The sequence below is a fragment of the Micromys minutus genome (assembly GCF_963924665.1).
Source record: "Micromys minutus genome assembly, chromosome: 17".
Taxonomy (NCBI): domain Eukaryota; kingdom Metazoa; phylum Chordata; class Mammalia; order Rodentia; family Muridae; genus Micromys; species Micromys minutus.
This window is the reverse complement of record NC_137952.1, coordinates 28,260,815-28,277,795: the sequence shown is the minus strand read 5'-3', so window position 1 is coordinate 28,277,795 and position 16,981 is coordinate 28,260,815. Positions and strand designations below refer to the sequence as shown.

Below are 16,981 nucleotides of genomic sequence, written 5' to 3'. Positions count from 1 at the left end.
CTGAAGAGTTACTGTTGTCATTAAATCATAGCTGTTGTAAACATATACATTTTTATTGAGCCAACTTTATTAAATAGTTTCATTAATTGCATAAATAAATATAAAAGAAAAATAATACACTATATTATAAAGTATGAGAAATAAACTCATCACCTAAAGTGATAGAAATGTATTGACAAGTACTAAAACATTTGCCACTGGCTATGTTTTGATTATTCAGTAAGGAATCAATAGTTTATTTAAATGTATATTTGTTTTTTATTTTTAAAGCAGAGCAATTCAAGCTAAGTGTGTAATGTCAGCCTATAATCTTGGCACTTTGAAGTTAGATAGGAGGGTCAGAAGTGAGACTGACTCAATTTGAAAAGTGAAATAAAAGTCTGGGCACAAAATACGTGCCTAGAATGTACAGGAAGTTGGTTCAATCCCCAGTACTGCTAAACAGCATACAGACAAACATCAGAGTAGGCCAGGCAGTGGTGGTGCATGCCTCTAGTCCCATCACTAATGAGGCGAATCCAAACAGATCTCTTGAGTTTGAGGCCATTCTGGCCTACACAGAGAAACCTTGTCTCAAAAAACAACAGCACCAAAAAAATTAGTACTTAATCTAGTACATTAAATCTAGTACTGTCTTTGATGTACATGTTGCAAGAAGCTGGGCACAATTTGGAGACTGAGGCAGGATTGACACCCGTCTTTATATGAAAGAAAAAGAAAAAAGGGGGAAAGGGTGTGGTAGGAGATGAATCTTTTTCTTATCTCATTTTGTTCTTTTACAGTGTTAAGGTTTGATGCATACTTGCAAGTGCTTTATCCCTGTCAGTATATTTCCAGCTTTGAACATGGATTCTCAAAGTATTGACAACAAATTGACTAATTAAAACCTTTTTTGTGACAAACTCAGGAGAAGGTTGCTAGTTTACCATCAGTGTAGTAACTGATAACCTGGATTGAAAACAGAACAACAAACAAATTAATAGACTTGAAATTCCAGCATTTAGGAATCTGTGTCCAAAAACCAAATCATTGGCCAAAGTGAGTCTTGGATATATTTTATTTTAAGTGGACAGATTACTTTTGAAACATATTTTAATCTTTTTTTATTTTTTAGCCTCTAGTGTTTTTTGTTTCATTTTCACAGGCTAGCTTCAAAGATTTTCCACCCTCAGTGTCTCATATTTTGCTTACATTTTATAAATTGGCTTCTCTACCCCTTCATCTCTAGTGACTGCCTAATTATTTATATGAGTAACGATTCTCTCTCTCTCTCTCTCTCTCTCTCTCTCTCTCTCTCTCTCTCTCTCTGTGTGTGTGTGTGTGTGTGTGTGTGTGTGTGTGTGTGTCTGGTTGTGTGTTCACCATGCACGCTGTGAGTTAATAGCTCAGCAGAAGATATTGGGCATCACCCTTACTGCTCTTTGCCTCACTCCTTTTACAGAAAACTGTCCATGAAAGTCAGGGTTCTGCCCAGCAAGCCCTATCAATCCCATCTCTGCCTCTCCACCACTGGAGTCACATACAGATGTGCATAGCCACATCTGGATTTTTATGTGGGTGCTCAGAATCCAAATTCAGGTCCTCTTGAATGCACAGCAAGCACACCTAGCCACTGATTCATCTCCTGAGCTTTCTATAGATTTTGTCATTTCTGTTATAACCTGGTCTCAGAATTTTTTCTTCCTGTCAGGGTATTCTTGAAGGTTGTTTTTTTTTTTTTTTTTTTTTTTTTTTTCCTTAATTTTTGTTCATTCTGATTTATATTCTAAACTGCAGATTTATATTTTAAAATTTCTTCATTATTTTTACACAACTTTTATTTTTGTCTTCAGAGATAGTTTCGTCATTTAGCCCAGGTTGACCTTGAACTCACGTAATGGAGGCTGGTCTTAGACTTTCTGCCTCTACCCTGTCTTCAGCTCATTTACAGAATTTTGAAAAGTTGTATCTTTCTCATATAGATTGTAAGTCTGTGTAGTGTCAGGAATCTTTGTTTCCCAGGCGGTTTTGATGAGTAGCTGCAGTAGGAAACCCTGACCTACACACACAGTTGAGATTCTTGTCCATGGAACACAAGACTCCATGCAGTGCCTGAGCGCCGTTTGCATCTGCTTCCCCACTCAGTGTTGATCAGTGTCTTCTCTGCCTGGTAACTTCCTGGCTTAGTTACCTTTTGGGATGGAAGTACACTTTTTAAAATCAAGAGACTACTCGGATGTTTTTTTCTTGCAGCTCTCAGTCCCTCTGTATATTCAGTATCTCCTTGGATTGCACATGTTAAACTTGGTTTGAAAAGCAATAGGCTGATCCAACTGAGAACAAGAAAGGTCACATAATTGCTGCAGTAATGTAAATAGTGTGTGTCAGAAGTGTGTAAAATAAGTATATTAAACACAGCCCTTAATGTATCCGCTCTGGGTAAATTTAAGTGACTTTTAAATTATTTTCCTTTCTGGATAATTCACCTTTATTTATTTCTTCATTAATTTATTTCTTTACTTACTCATTTACCATTTATTTGAGTATGCAAGGAGCAGAGGAGAACCTGGCAATGGGTAGATAAAAATAAGTATAATTTTCCTGTTTTTTACAATCTCGACACATTTTATATAGTTTATGTTAAGTCATAAATACAACACAGAAATCCAGTTTATTAACTTTTAAAAAGAGAAACCATAGTACATCTTTTTTCACTGTTTTCTTTTTCTTTTCATCCAGGGAAAGACCATGTTTGTAGATTTATTGGCTGTGGAAGAAATGACCGTTTCAACTACGTGGTCATGCAATTGCAGGTGTGTTACCTTGAAAATCTGTCTTAAAATTTCTTAGTTTTGATCAAAATACCCAGTTAAAGTAAATAATAAAGAAGTGACAGAATTCTTATGTATGCTGTACAAATAAAATTTATGTTTTTTAAAATACCACTTTATTAGTTGTCATTTTTGCATATGTTTAATCTCTCAAATAGATTATGGGTTACAGTGTAAGCCTTGCCCTTCCATGTTCCTTCCCTTTTCATCTTCTCTCCTTTCCACTCATGCTCTCAAGTCCCAGCTGCTGTGTTAAGATTATAAGCATAGTTGGGGGAGAGGAGGAGTGCTTTCTCTTTCTGTCAGCAAGCATTGCTCCTTCTCCGGAAGACAGGAAAGATGGGCTGAAGAGTAGGAGCTCAGAAAGAGAAGGTGAGAGTCTGAGCTCCAGTAGGGAGAATGAGAAAGACGGTCCGTTGTCCTTGACACTGCCTGTCTCCTGGACACACAGCATGATCACTTCCAAGTGCCAAGCCGTGCTCACCTCACTACCTGAACTGTCAGCTCTCAGTTTCCTTCATACTCAGCAGACTTTCTGTAGACACTTGGACTCTTTATTTCCCTTCACAGTACATACATGCCAGTGCGTTCATAAACCCAGGCCTAAATGTCCCTCTTCTCTTCAGGAGGCTTTTTCTGTTTCTCCAGTGCTCTTCGATATTTGACTTAGACCTAAAGATATGATACCCTTTCTTTAAGCTATATTTGTTGTTGTTATTTACCTTTTAAAGATTGTCTCACTGAGTAGCACAAGATGATTTTGATATGGGCAGGATTTGCTTTAAATAAACTCTGTGTCCTCCTACTTTAGCTTCCTGATTTCTAAGATAGAGCTGTGTGCTACCGTGGCTGGCTTGGTCTTGTTTAAAATTAATTAATTGTGAGTTGGAAGAATGTATCATGGTATGTGTGGATTTCAGAAGACAACTTGTGGGAGTTGGGTCTCTCCTTCTAGGTCCATGTAGGTCCTAGGGACTAACCTTAGGTGTCAGACTAGGCAGCAAGTGCTTCTGCCTACAGAGCCATCTCACTGGCCCTTAAAGCCTTTCTGCAATTACATAATTTACCGTATCAGTTTAGCATACTTTGATGTGTTGAAGTGGCTCCCATTTTACATTTTTCAGTTCATTAATGTGTTCCCTGTTTTCTCTCAAATTGGCTGCTAATATGAACCATATGTATATAGTTCATATCAAGGACAAGGGAGGGTCACAGGGCGATAGGAGGTTTAAGAGAATATGAGACAGTCTAAGCATATAAAATATACTTTATTCACCAACATATAGTCTTGCAGGCAGGCAGATGTTATAGGCATCCAGGATTATGATAGCATGCCTGCCTGGCATCTAGTGGATCTACTACCAGGCTGCATAGGCAAAGGTTAAGTTAGGGACACTTGCCTCCAGTCTCAAGGCTGGCTGTATTGATAGAAAACAATCACACAAAAATATAAGTCTGCCAGAAATAATTATGTAAGAGATTACGTCCATCTTAGCTTACTCTGATTTCCTCAGGTATTCTGTACCTGCTACCTCCCTAGATGTCCAGCTCGTGTTTTAGCTGACTTGTACCAGGTATTCTGTCATTACCTGGGTTTGTTGGTTTGTTTGTTTGTTTTTTAACTTTTGTTAGCCTTTATAGCCTTTGGTTTCCTATAGTATTTGCCAATAATAGCACTATTTATCATTTGTTGAATACCACGCAATATTCCAGAAACTTCATATGTATTTTATCTAATCCTCATAAAATTATATGAAGTGGGCATAATTACTGTTTTATTTTTAAAAAACTGATGTAGGAAAATTAAAGCAACTGGTAGAGAATGTGTGTTGGGAAGTGACAAGGAATATTGCTTTGGATATTGGTACTGGTTAGTTTTAACTTGATGCAACCTAGAGTCACCTGGGAAGTGTCTTAATGAAGAAGTATCTAGATCTGGTTAGCCTGTAAGCATACCTGTGGTGGAATGTCTTGATTTTTCTTTGATACAGAGAAATCTAGCTCTTTGTGGGCAGCACTGTTTCCTAGGCAGGAGTTCCTGAACATTGAGAAAGAGAAGAAAGCTAGCTAAGGAGACAAGCAAAGATGTATTTATTTTCTTTTTCTTGACTGTGACTGTGATGTGACTGAGTTGCTTGACTTCCCCCCCCAAGAAATGAAAAAAGGTAGACTGAAGCTTGTAAGCTACAGGATCCTTTTTCCTCCCTTGTGTTGTGTTTGTTACGGTGTTTATTGTGCCAAAACAAATAACATACAAACATATCTACATTTCATATTTTTTATAATAGTTAAATCTAAGGGGCTGATGATGTAGCTAGCTTAGTGGGTAGAGCATTCGACTAGCATGCTTTTGGGTTTAATCCCCAGCATTTGCATAAACTTGGCATGATGGTACACACATGTAATTCCAGAATTGGGATATAGAGACAAAAAGATCAAGTTCAGTGTTATCTGTGGTTACATAGGACGTTCAAGGTTAGCCTGGGTTATACAAATCCATGTTAGAAAAAAAGAAAGAGGGGCGGGAAGGAAAAGAAACAGGAAGAAGGAAGGAAGGAAAAGAGTAAAGTGGAGGAAGTAAGGAAGGAGAAAAGAGGAAGAGTCAAGTCTGTGTTTTGTTAGTAGCAAGGATAAAGTAAAACACGATGACGTAGAAGCATGGTTACTAACAGCATGGTTATCCATAGGGCTGGAGAGAGATGAGCTTTTGCTACTCTTCCAGAGGCCTAGAGTTCAGTTTCCAGCACCCATGTTGAGCAGCAGACAACCATCTTTAACTCAAGCTCCAGGGGATCAGATGTCATCTTCTGGACACACACACACGTTTTTACAGAAAATACTTTTTTTTTTCATTTTTATTTATCTGTTTGACATCCATTGCAATGATCAGCAAATGTGGATACCAATTACAAACAGAAATGGTCAAAATATTTTTGCCCCTAGATTACTTTGATCACATCACACTTGACTAATTTTTTGATTAATTTTCTATTATTATTATTACTTTTATTGTTTTACAGTTCAGTCATTGACCACCCCCCTCCTGGTCTGTCCTCCGACAGTTACTCAGCTCATTCCTCCTACCCCTATCTTCAAGAGGATGTCCATCCCCTCCTATCCCCCTAACCCCTAGAGCCTCAAATCTCTTGAGGGTTAGGCACATATTCTTTCACTAAGGTTAGACCAGGCAATGCTGTGCTGTATATGTGTTGGGGGCCTTGGACTAGCTCATGTATGCTGCTTGGCTTGTGGCTCTGTGTCTGAGACCTCAGTGGTACAGGTTAGTTGAGATTTCTGGTTTTCCTATGGGGTTGCTCTCCTCCTCAGCTTCTTCCAGCCTTTTCCTAATTCAACTATAGGGGTCCCCAACTTCAGTCCAATGGGTATAAGTATCTGTATCTGTCTCAGTCAGCTGCTTGTTGGGCCTCTCAGAGGACAGCCAGGCTCGGCTCCTGTCTAAAAACACATCATAGCATTAGTAATAATGTCAAGCCTTGGAACCTCCCCCTTGAGATGGATCCCTAGTTGAGCTGGTCACTGGACCTCCTTTTCCTTAGTCTCTTCTCCATTTTTGACCCTATAGTTCTTTCAGACAGGAACAATTCTAGGTCAGGGTTCCTGATTATGGAATGGCAATCCCATTTCTCCTGTCTTTCTACTGGAGGTGGATTCTATGAGTTCCCTCTCCCCACTACTGGGCATTTCATCTAAGGTCCCTCCCTTTGAGTCCTGCAAGTCTCTCATCTCCCAGGTCTCTGGTACTTTCTAGAGGGTCCTCCAACTTCCCCTCCGCTGCCTCCGAGGATGCATATTTCCATTCATTCTGCTGGCCCTGAGAGAGTCTCTCCTGTCGCCTCTCTACCATACCTGATCGTGTTCCTTTTTTTCTCTTCTCTCCCTTCCCTCTCTCTCCCCAGTTCCTTTCTCCCTCTGCCTCCCGCGATTGTGGGATTGAAGCATCCTCACTTGTGCTCTTCTGAGAAAATGTTCATTCTCGTTTTGGTTATTAGACCATATTCTTTGAATTAGATCACCGCTTAGGCCAGAGCTTACTGTTTCAGTTAGAGCATTTTATAATGTGGTAATACAGTGAACGGACAATGTTCCAGTCTTATAAGACTAGGACTATATTTTAAAGTGACTATATGATTCCACAGGGTCGGAACCTGGCAGATCTTCGGCGTAGCCAATCCCGGGGCACATTCACTATCAGCACTACTCTCCGTCTTGGGAAACAGATTCTGGAGTCTATTGAGAGCATACACTCTGTGGGATTTCTTCACAGAGACATCAAACCGGTAGGGTCCTTTCTGTCCCAAGCACAGAAGGCTACTGTTTGGTACTTCTAATACTAGTAGAAGACAGAATGTATGATAAATGTAGTTTTCTGTATATGTTATGGTTAAATACAAATAATGTTTTTTTTCTCTAATGCCCTAAAAGTAAAAATAATTTATCTCACAAGTTTTGTTTTTTTTTTTTGGGGGGGGGGGTTGTTTTGTTTTTGTATTGGTAATGAGAAACTACAGGGTTTTTTCTTTCTTTTTTTTTTTGTAGGAATTATTTATTTATTTTATGTATGTGAGTACACTGTAGCCTTCAAACACCAGAAGAGGGCATTGGATTCCATTACAGATGGTTGTGAGTCACCATGTGGTTGCTGGGAATTGAACTCAGGACCTGTGGAAGAGCAGTCAGTGCTCTTAACCACTGAGCCATCTCTCCAGCCTAGCAACTTATTTTCAGTAGCTTTTCTCATACCATAAAATGTTGCTTGTTTGCTAAATGAAAAATATTTTATGCTTGGGGGCTAGGAGATGGCTCAGTTGTTAAAGTACTGAGGACTTGAGTTTAATCCCTGGAACACATGTTTGGTTTTGCGTTTTGTTTTTTATGGTGATGTATCTCAGTAATCAAAGTGCTTAACCGACGAGATAGGATCTTTGGGGCTTGCTTGGACCATCAACTGTGGCCTCCTTGAGGAATAGTACCTGAGGTTGTCCTCTGGTTTTCCCACACATTCACACACAAATTGTGTGCTTGCCAGGTATTATTAGGTGTGTTAGCATTGCTAATTATTCAACCGTACATGTAAATCATAAGTTTGAGTTGTGTTTCCTACTACTGGTTGTTCATGTTGTCAAGTCAGCAATTGTAGTCACTGAATAATCAAGTAATGAAAGGCCTTAATCTTCTCTTAAGGGCTACTGTGGAAATAGGATTTGTTTTCTACTCTTTTGTTTTGTTTTGATTTTCTTAGAAATCATTATATGGCATCAATGAGAGAGGGAGCCCTTGGTCCTGTGAAGGCTCAATGCCCCAGTGTAGGGGAATGCTACAGAGGGGAGGTGGGAGTGAGTGGGTGGGGTAGGGGAGCACCCTCAGGGAAGCAGGGGGAGAGGAGCCAAGAAAGGGGATAATGTTTGAAATGTAAATAAATAAAATAACCAATTTTTTAAAAAAGAAAAAAGAAGGGGGCTGGAGAGATGGCTCAGTGGTTCAGAGCACTAGCTACTCTTCCAGAGGTCCCGAGTTCAAGTCCCAGCAACCACATGGTGGCTCACAACCATCTGTAATGAGATCTGATGCCCTTTTCTGGTGTGTCTGAAGACAGCTACAGTGTACTTATATATAATAAATAAAAAATTAAAAAAAATAAATTATTGTCTCTGTTACTAAAATGTGCTTTTCTTCCTTTTTATTTGGTATTGTCTTCCTTTTTATTTGGTATTCTTCATAATGAAAGATGACCCTATTCTGATATCCCGTTTTTATATATTTAATTGATGTTGGTACATTTGAAAAATATAACCACCTGTTATTATATCATTTCTAAAATTAGTTTACATGAAAATGGAAACTAAATTTTTTCAAAGTATGTTCTTCTAGAATTAGAACCACTCTGAAACTAGAAACTGGTTATTTAATATGACATTTAGATAAAACAGCATGATTAAGTGATTTATTTTGGGTCAGTTATTATATGGGGATATGGAAGTAGAAAAGATTCATAGTTTGGCAATGTAAAGTCATCTTTATAATTACAGAGAATTTTACTGTCATTCAGTGCCTTTCTCTGTCATTATTTGGGAAACTTTCCATTTCATCAGAAAGCTCCAAAGTAAAATAATATGTTTTTTAAAAAGCAAACAATGATGTAACAACTTTCATTTTACAAATCCTCTTATTTGAATATTTATCTTCCCAAATTTTCAGTCATCTGACATATCACATAAGCTTTAGGTTTGGGGGCTGTTTTGTTTTGAGACAGGAAGTAATGTACCTAAGGCTTGTTTCTGTTTCCTGAACGCTGGAATTAAAGGTATATGCCGAAATCTGGCTACACTAAATTTTAAAAAAGTAAGATTTGTTTCCCTTGGTCTATTTTAGAATGCTTCCCTGAATTTTATTTTTAATTTTAGTGTGATTCAGCTTTATGATTCATATAGGAAATTTTTAAAAATTTATTTGCTTATTTACTAAGATAGGGTTACACTGAAACTTGCTTTATAAACCAGTCCTATACCTTGAGCTCCCAGAGATCAGTCTGGGCTCTGACTTCAGTGCTGGAATTAAAGGTGTGCCCCATCACGACCAGCACCTACACTTTACTAAATGAGAAGTAATAAAAATTTTAGGTTTTTGTGTATTTTTCCCCTAATCCTATCTTTTCTTGTTTATAAGGTTGGGTTGTCATTTAAGCAGTAATTTTAGACTAGAATTTCAAGGGATTCTAGTTTTGATTTTAATTAGGTCATTATATGTAACTATAAAAATGTTTAAATTTATTTTTGCTCAGTTTCGCTGATGGTAGACATTAACTACCCTTTCTCAAGTCACTAATTATATTTACATGAACACTCAACTATGAGAAGCTTTAATTTTTCCTTGAGAGGTAGAACCAGCAACCAAATTATACTATATATTAATGCCTAGTTAAAAATTATAGCCTTAGAATAATGTATTTGAAACATGCTATAAAGTAGAATTCATGCAGGGTAAAATTTAGGCAGACTGACTAGTATTATAATATGTATTTTCCATCTTTATTTTTTTCTAGTCAAACTTCGCCATGGGGCGCTTTCCCAGTACATGTAGGAAATGTTTCATGCTTGATTTTGGCTTGGCCCGACAATTTACCAATTCCTGTGGTGACGTCAGACCAGTAAGCTTTTTCATTACTATCTAATATTTGATAATTAAACTGTTATTTTTAGTATCACTTTAAAGAAATTATATATCAGAATGAATTATGGGGTGGTGAAGCTCAGAGAATTAAAAAAAAAGTGAATGTTTGTGTTGAAGCCAGATTAGTAAATTATAAGGTTAAGAAACTGGTATCTAGAATTAGTTGCATATAATCAGTAGGGGGCTTGAGTTTTAACTTTGATATGTATTAGCAAAATGTTTTGTGATACATAGGAAAAGGTTCTTCTCTGTTGAACTTGTGTATGATCCATTTATGCTGAAGGATATACCACAGCAATGAGACAGGGAGATGGGGATAAGGATTTTGGTCAAAAGTCCAAGTAGAGGGTTTTTACTAAACTTGCCTCTTAAGATTTTGGGGTCTGGAGAGATGGCTCACTGGTTAAGAGCACTGACTGTTCTTCCAGAGGTCTTGAGTTCAATTCCCAGCAATCACATGGTGGCTCACAATCATCTGTAATGAGATCTGATGCCCTCTTCTGGTGTGTCTGAAGACAGCATACATACATAAAATAAACAAACCTTTAAAAAAAGAAGATTTTTGCCAAAACTATACCAGCAAAGACAAATATAGATGCCCCTTAATCAAGACCAACTTGAGAAGACAGTTGAGAGGGTTTAGCTTGTATCTTGTTAGAAGAAAGTCTACCAGATGTAGTGCACCAAGCATACCTGTTGGTCTCCTCACCAGAAGGCTGCTAACGCAGGCTGGAACATGCACCAGTCCTGTACCTTCTCAAAAGGGAACTCCTTGGTGGCCCTGATTTAGTTTGTTTAACCTTGATTTTTTCATTGTGATTTTCATTTCTCTCAGGTTAACTAGTTGTATAAAAGTTAAAACATTTTTATTTTGATTGAGCCAACTGTACATTGGTTATACATACATATATGTGAAATTATAATTAAAGTCTAGGCATGTGAGAATCTTTTCCTTTTAGAATATTTTTGAGACAGTGTCTCACTATGTAGCTCTGGCTTTCCCAGAACTTACTTTATAGATCATGCTGTCCTTGAACTCACAGAGATTTGCCTGCCTCTGCCTTTCAAGTGCTGGGATCAAAGGTGTGCACTGAATATGAGAATCTTATGTGCCTGGTAATTTAGAGAACCTTTTACAGTCATGGTGGTGATGGTGTGTATTAATATTAGCAAACAGGTGCTCAATTTAGAGTCTATTAGACTTAGATATTCATTGAGTTCCATTTCTAGATATTAGGTGTTTGGTTTCGAGAACATTATCAAGGTATTGTTGATTTACTCATAAAATACATTTAATGAGTATACATTATATAGGAATCATAAATCCACATACTGGGGCAACAATAGTAAATAAGTAGAAAATTTCAAGAGCCTTGCTAAGGTTATTTTAGTAGAAAAGAATGATGACACACAAATAAGAAATTTTACTACAACAATATCAACCGACCAGACCCTCCCCCCAGAACTCCCAGGGACTAAACCACCAACCAAAGAGTACACATGGAGGGATCCCCATGGCTCCAGCCACATATGTAGCAGAGGATAGCATTGTTGGGCATCAATAGGAGGAGAAGCCCTTGGTCCTGTGAAGACTCAATTCCCCAATGTAGGGGAATGCCAGGGTGTTGAGGTGGGAGTTGGTGGGTGGGAGAGGGAGGATCCTCATAGAAGCAGGGGGAGGGAAGATAGGAGAGGGGGGAACTGGAAAGGGGATAACATTTGAAGTGGAAATACATAAACTATCCAATTTTTTAAAAAAAGAAATTTTACTTATTTATTGTTGAGACTGGTTTTCAGTATGTAGCCTTGGCTGATTCCAAACTTTATATTTTTCTTCTACCTCCCAGGCCTCTAAAGTGCTGAAATGGAATACATTCATGACATACTTGGTCTAATATATAATTTTGTGCAGTGATAAAACAGACTATTCTGTGTGCTGACATAGAGCTGGGCAGAGGCCAGAAACCATTTTGGAAATTTAGATTAGAAAGACCTCTAAGGAGATAATGTATCAGCAATTAAATACGAGAACAAAGCTATCAGGCTATCTAGAAACAAATTAAGTAAAAAAGAAAAGTAGATTAAACTTCTTTAGTTGGACCTAGTGGTAGTGGCCTGTAATTCCATGGGAAGCAAAGGAAGAGAGAGAGAGAGAGAGAGAGAGAGAGAGAGAGAGAGAGAGAAAGAGAAAGAGAGACGGAGGGAGGGAGGGAGGGAGGGAGGCAGGCAGGCAGGCAGGCAGACAGACAGACAGACAGACAGACAGACAGACAGATAGTCACTTAGCTCTTGGGGCTGTGTCTTATATTTATATCCTGAAGTGTTTACCCTGTGTTTGCTTTTAGCACTTTTCACTGTTTTGGATGTTATTATGTTGTTTCTGCCTCTGTATGTCAGTTGGCATTTTTCATTACAGCTTTTAGTAGTTTTTCTTTGTGTTTTTGTTTTTATGATCTTTTTTAAAAAATGTTTTTAATTGAAAGAGGATTATTTCACTTCTCCCCTTTCTTTTCATCCGTCATTCCCTGCCAGCTACTCTCCCTCAAAACCTTACCATGCGCCCAACTCAAGAGTAGCCTTGAGATAGCCTCCTTTTCTTTAATTATATTTGTCACATACATATTCATATGTGTATATACATATGTATATATGCACAATCTGTTTAATCTGGTTTTGTTGCTTGTGTGAATATGGCTTCAAGTCTGACAACTTTGCATTGGACAACCAATAAGGGGGCTCATCCCTGGAAGAGGCTAATTTTCCTCTCAGTAGTCAGTAGTCACCTTTAGTTCTTTGTCTGAGGTGGAAACCCCATGAAATATCCCCATTCCACTTTAATATGTTCATTGATGTTGCTGTTGTTCCAGTCTTATTTATGTGGCCATTTTTATAAAGGACTGTTTGACAGCCTACTTGCTGGTATTCTCTGACTCTTCCATGATGTTCCATGAGCCATAGTTACAGAAGCTGTGATATAGATGCATCTGGTGAGGTTGGCATCACCATGATCTATTAATTCCTGGTCTAACTTCCATAGCTCCAGAAATTACAAGCTGCCAAGGGAGGGAAACAGTTAAACAGTCCTACCCAGCTGCAACACTGTGAACCATGACAATTACCATCATGGTAAGCTATGCATAAAGGTGTGAGAACTGGCCTTCACATGTCAGTGGCAACCAACAACTGCCTAATTGGACTTAAGGCCCACTCGACAGGAAGGAGGTCATTCCTGGTACTGGAAACCTAGTCGGTTTCCTGAGCTAGTGATGTTATGGACCTTAAAAAAAGAATTGAGTACTGCCACATTGTTAGGCCAGCATCACTTTAATTGTATTCTAAATCTTATCCTTAGACCCACAGATAAGTGTAGCTACCACCTCTCATCAATGAAGCATCTCTTTATAGCAAATGGAGATCATCACAGAAAAACACAACTGAACACAACACTTTGTATATTTGACATCTTGACTGTGAAATGCCAGAAGAGGTTCTTCCTGCCATGTCTAGATGAAGTTCATAATACTTCTTATGTTTAAGTGTCTTTTCCTTTAGGTGAAAGAGTGCAGGCAAGGGGCAGTGCTCTATATTAGGACGGTTAGTACTTCTGAGTAGGCACCTGCTCTAAGCAGAGGTTTTAGTTCTAAGAGTGAGCCACAGGAAGTATGACTTAGGTGACAGTCTGAAGAATACCAAGCATAAAGTTTTGAGCTAGAAGATAAAATGGTGATAGAAGAAACTCTAGTAGATTTAAGAAAGCAAGATATAGAAAGTCATGTGAGCCAAGTAGTGTTTGGACTTTATTTGGTGTTATATTGTCCAAGGCTATCATCATGATTAGCTTTGTCTGTATTATCTAGTATAAGTATCCAAAAACTTTAATTTTAACATAAATTGCTTATGCAGGTAAAGTACAGTTGTAATATCTTTCAAATTAAGGTTACATAGTGATTCTTAGTATTTTATATGTATTTGTACTCAAGCATTAATGAGTATGCTATGATGTTTTGGTACTTGGCATGATTCTGGATCAGGGAAAATATTTGACTTTTTTAATGTACAGAGCTGTGTATATTTCATAAACATATCTATCTGATGGTGTGTGTGTGTGTGTGTGTGTGTGTGTGTGTGTGTATGAGTGTGTGTGTGAGAGAGTGTGTGTTCTGTCACTGAGCTACATCTCCCAAGTTCATGCCCATCATGTCTTCATACTTTAAAATGTAGATAAATGAGCCTGTGAGGTGACTCAGCAGCTAAAGGTACTTTGTCATCAAGCCTGGCAGTTGAGTTCAATCCTCAGGACCCATATGGTGGAAGGAAAGAAGCAGTTCCTGATGTTTATAAGTAAATAGGTTAATTAATTAACAAATAAATAGAAATTAAAGATATAGATAAAAGAGGACCAAAGTAACTGAAACATCCGTGTTTTAAGTTGTGATTTAGAGATGTTTGTTCTATAGCTTTACTATAAAGTTGCTATAATTAACATTTTATTATGACAGTAATGTTCTACCATTGCTTTATATGTTTAAGTCTTATTACTATGTGGTCTATTGTAGCCTCGTGCTGTGGCAGGCTTTCGAGGGACAGTTCGTTATGCATCAATCAATGCTCATCGGAACAGGGTATGTATTTGATTCAGGGTCATTATAACTGCATGTTTGTGGCTTGTATTAGACCAACATTTTCATAGTTCAGTTCAAAGGCATAAAAAGTGCTCAGGAGCTGAGAGTCCCTGTCATAGTTACACATTGACCTGAGTGGTAGTTGTAATTCACTGTTTTATGCTGCTGATGTTAAAGCAATCCATAGCACTAATTCATGGTAAGATGTAGTGTATGACAGATATGGGTAGCTGCACAGAAAAATGAAGTCACATTTGCCAGAAAATGCAACAGCTAAGTGTGTCTGTTGGGAATGTGTCTGTTTAATTATGTATTAGCATTAAAAATAAAATATAGATGTTTGATGAAATAAAAGACCTGGTTTCTGTTCTAAGAAATTATTTGTGGGTTAGTACCATCAAGATGGCTTGGCAGATAAAGGTACTTTACCACCTAGCTGGACAGTCTGAGTTTGATGTTTGGAATCCACATAGTGAATGAAGAGAACTAAGTCCAGCAAGTTACTTGGTCACTACATGCTTGCCATGGCACATAAGGACCTACACAAGCACACACACACACAATGCAGTGAAAACAATTAATGGTGGATATAACACTGTCAGTATCTAGTGGATGCAGAGGCTGTTTTCTTTATGATACATCATAATTTCTGTGCAACAAAGGGCATGGATGTGTAACTCAGTGGTGAAGCTCTTAACTCACGGTGTTAACACTGCAACAAAAGCAATAAATAGCTAAGCCGGAATAGCATTATTTCTCTTATTTCTGAGGGAAAGAAAAAAGAATTCTCATAGGACTACTCTTTTATTTTTAAAAATTGTCTTTGAGTCTGGTTATTTTTGGTGTGAATTCTTTTATTCCTAACATTTCTTATTTTAAAAGTTAACAAAATTTTAAAAAATAAGTGAATGAATAAAAATTTTGCAACCCTGGTAGTAAAGTCTAGGACCTTTATCCTAGTAGGTAGATAATCTACCATTGAGCTACACTCCCATTATCCTTTCTTCTTCTTCTTTTTATTTTAAGGTTTATTTATATATATGAGTACACTGTAACTGTCTTCAGACACACCAGAAGAGGGCATCGAATTTTATTACAGATGGTTGTGAGCCACCATGTGGTTGCTGGGAATTGAACTCAGACTCAGGAAGAGCAGTCAGTGCTCTTAACCTCTGAGATATCTCTCCAGCCCTATCGCTTACTTATTAGAAGCACTCTTAATTACTAAATTATTACTTCTATTTTCAGAATTTCTTGGTTTTAGAGGGTTTTTTTTATTGGTTGATTTTTGAGATAGGATCTCTTATGTTTTAGGCTAGCTTTGAACTTACTAAATAGCAAGGATGGCTTTGAACTTCTGGTCCCTCTTCTCCCTCCATGTCCTGGGATTACAGCATGCACTGACTCATGCTATAATGATACCCAGTGGTACTGGGTATCAGACCCCAGGGCCTTAAGCATGTTAGGCAGATACTCTTCCAACTGTACTGCATCTCAGTCTGTTGATTTTGCTTCTTTATGGTGGCTGGTTTTTGTGGTGTTGAGACTATAACCTAGGGTTTTACACACACACTCAGCGAGCACTCTACCACTGAACTACATCTCCAGGTAGGATATATCAAAACATTTTTCAGTATATATATTGTACATTTGGATTAATATGTACCTATGCAGACACATAGATGTTTACCAGATGATTTATGGGAAATATATTTAATGGCTTTAAACAATGTGATGCACTCAAAAGAACTGGTAATTTAATATAAATGAATTCTCTTTTATTTCTCAAGGAAATGGGAAGACATGATGACCTTTGGTCTCTATTCTACATGTTGGTAGAGTTTGTGGTTGGTCAACTGCCTTGGAGGAAAATAAAAGACAAGGTAATTTTGAATCGTAAGGTCAATTTTGATAGGGGAAAGAATAAAAATTTATCCTCAGTCTGGGCAGTTGGTGGCACATGCCCCTAATCCCAGCATTCAGGAGGCAGAGGCAGGTGGATCTCTCTGCCTTGAGGCCAGCCTGGTCTACATAGTAACTTTCAAACAGCACAGTTAAACAGAAAAACTCTTGTCTTGAAAAATAGAAAAACAAAAAAAATTCTCAATTGAAAATATACTTAGTTAATGTTATATAATAGCTTCTTCAGGGGGCTGGAGAGATGTCTCAGAGGTTAAGAACTTATATATAATAAATAAATCTTTAAAAATATAGCTTCTTGTATTTGGGTATTTCACAGAACAGACATCTGGACTGATATGTACCTATCAATTCAAATTCACTGATATGTGATTCGGCAGCACAGTGTCCCTAGCATGTGTAAGTCCCTGGACTCAATTCCTAGCACTACAAAAGAAAAAA

At 37.8% G+C, this 16,981-nt stretch overlaps 1 protein-coding gene across 1 annotated transcript in view; it reads left to right on the top strand.

Annotated features, from left to right (window-relative positions):
- Positions 1–16,981, top strand: part of TTBK2 (tau tubulin kinase 2) — a 92,954-nt gene that overhangs the window by 45,157 nt on the left and 30,816 nt on the right. The window contains exons 5-9 of the mRNA XM_080930814.1: positions 2,719–2,792; positions 6,968–7,108; positions 9,871–9,975; positions 14,555–14,620; positions 16,411–16,503. Coding sequence (XP_080786940.1) covers positions 2,719–2,792; positions 6,968–7,108; positions 9,871–9,975; positions 14,555–14,620; positions 16,411–16,503 — 479 coding nt within the window. The remainder of the gene's footprint in view (positions 1–2,718; positions 2,793–6,967; positions 7,109–9,870; positions 9,976–14,554; positions 14,621–16,410; positions 16,504–16,981) is intronic.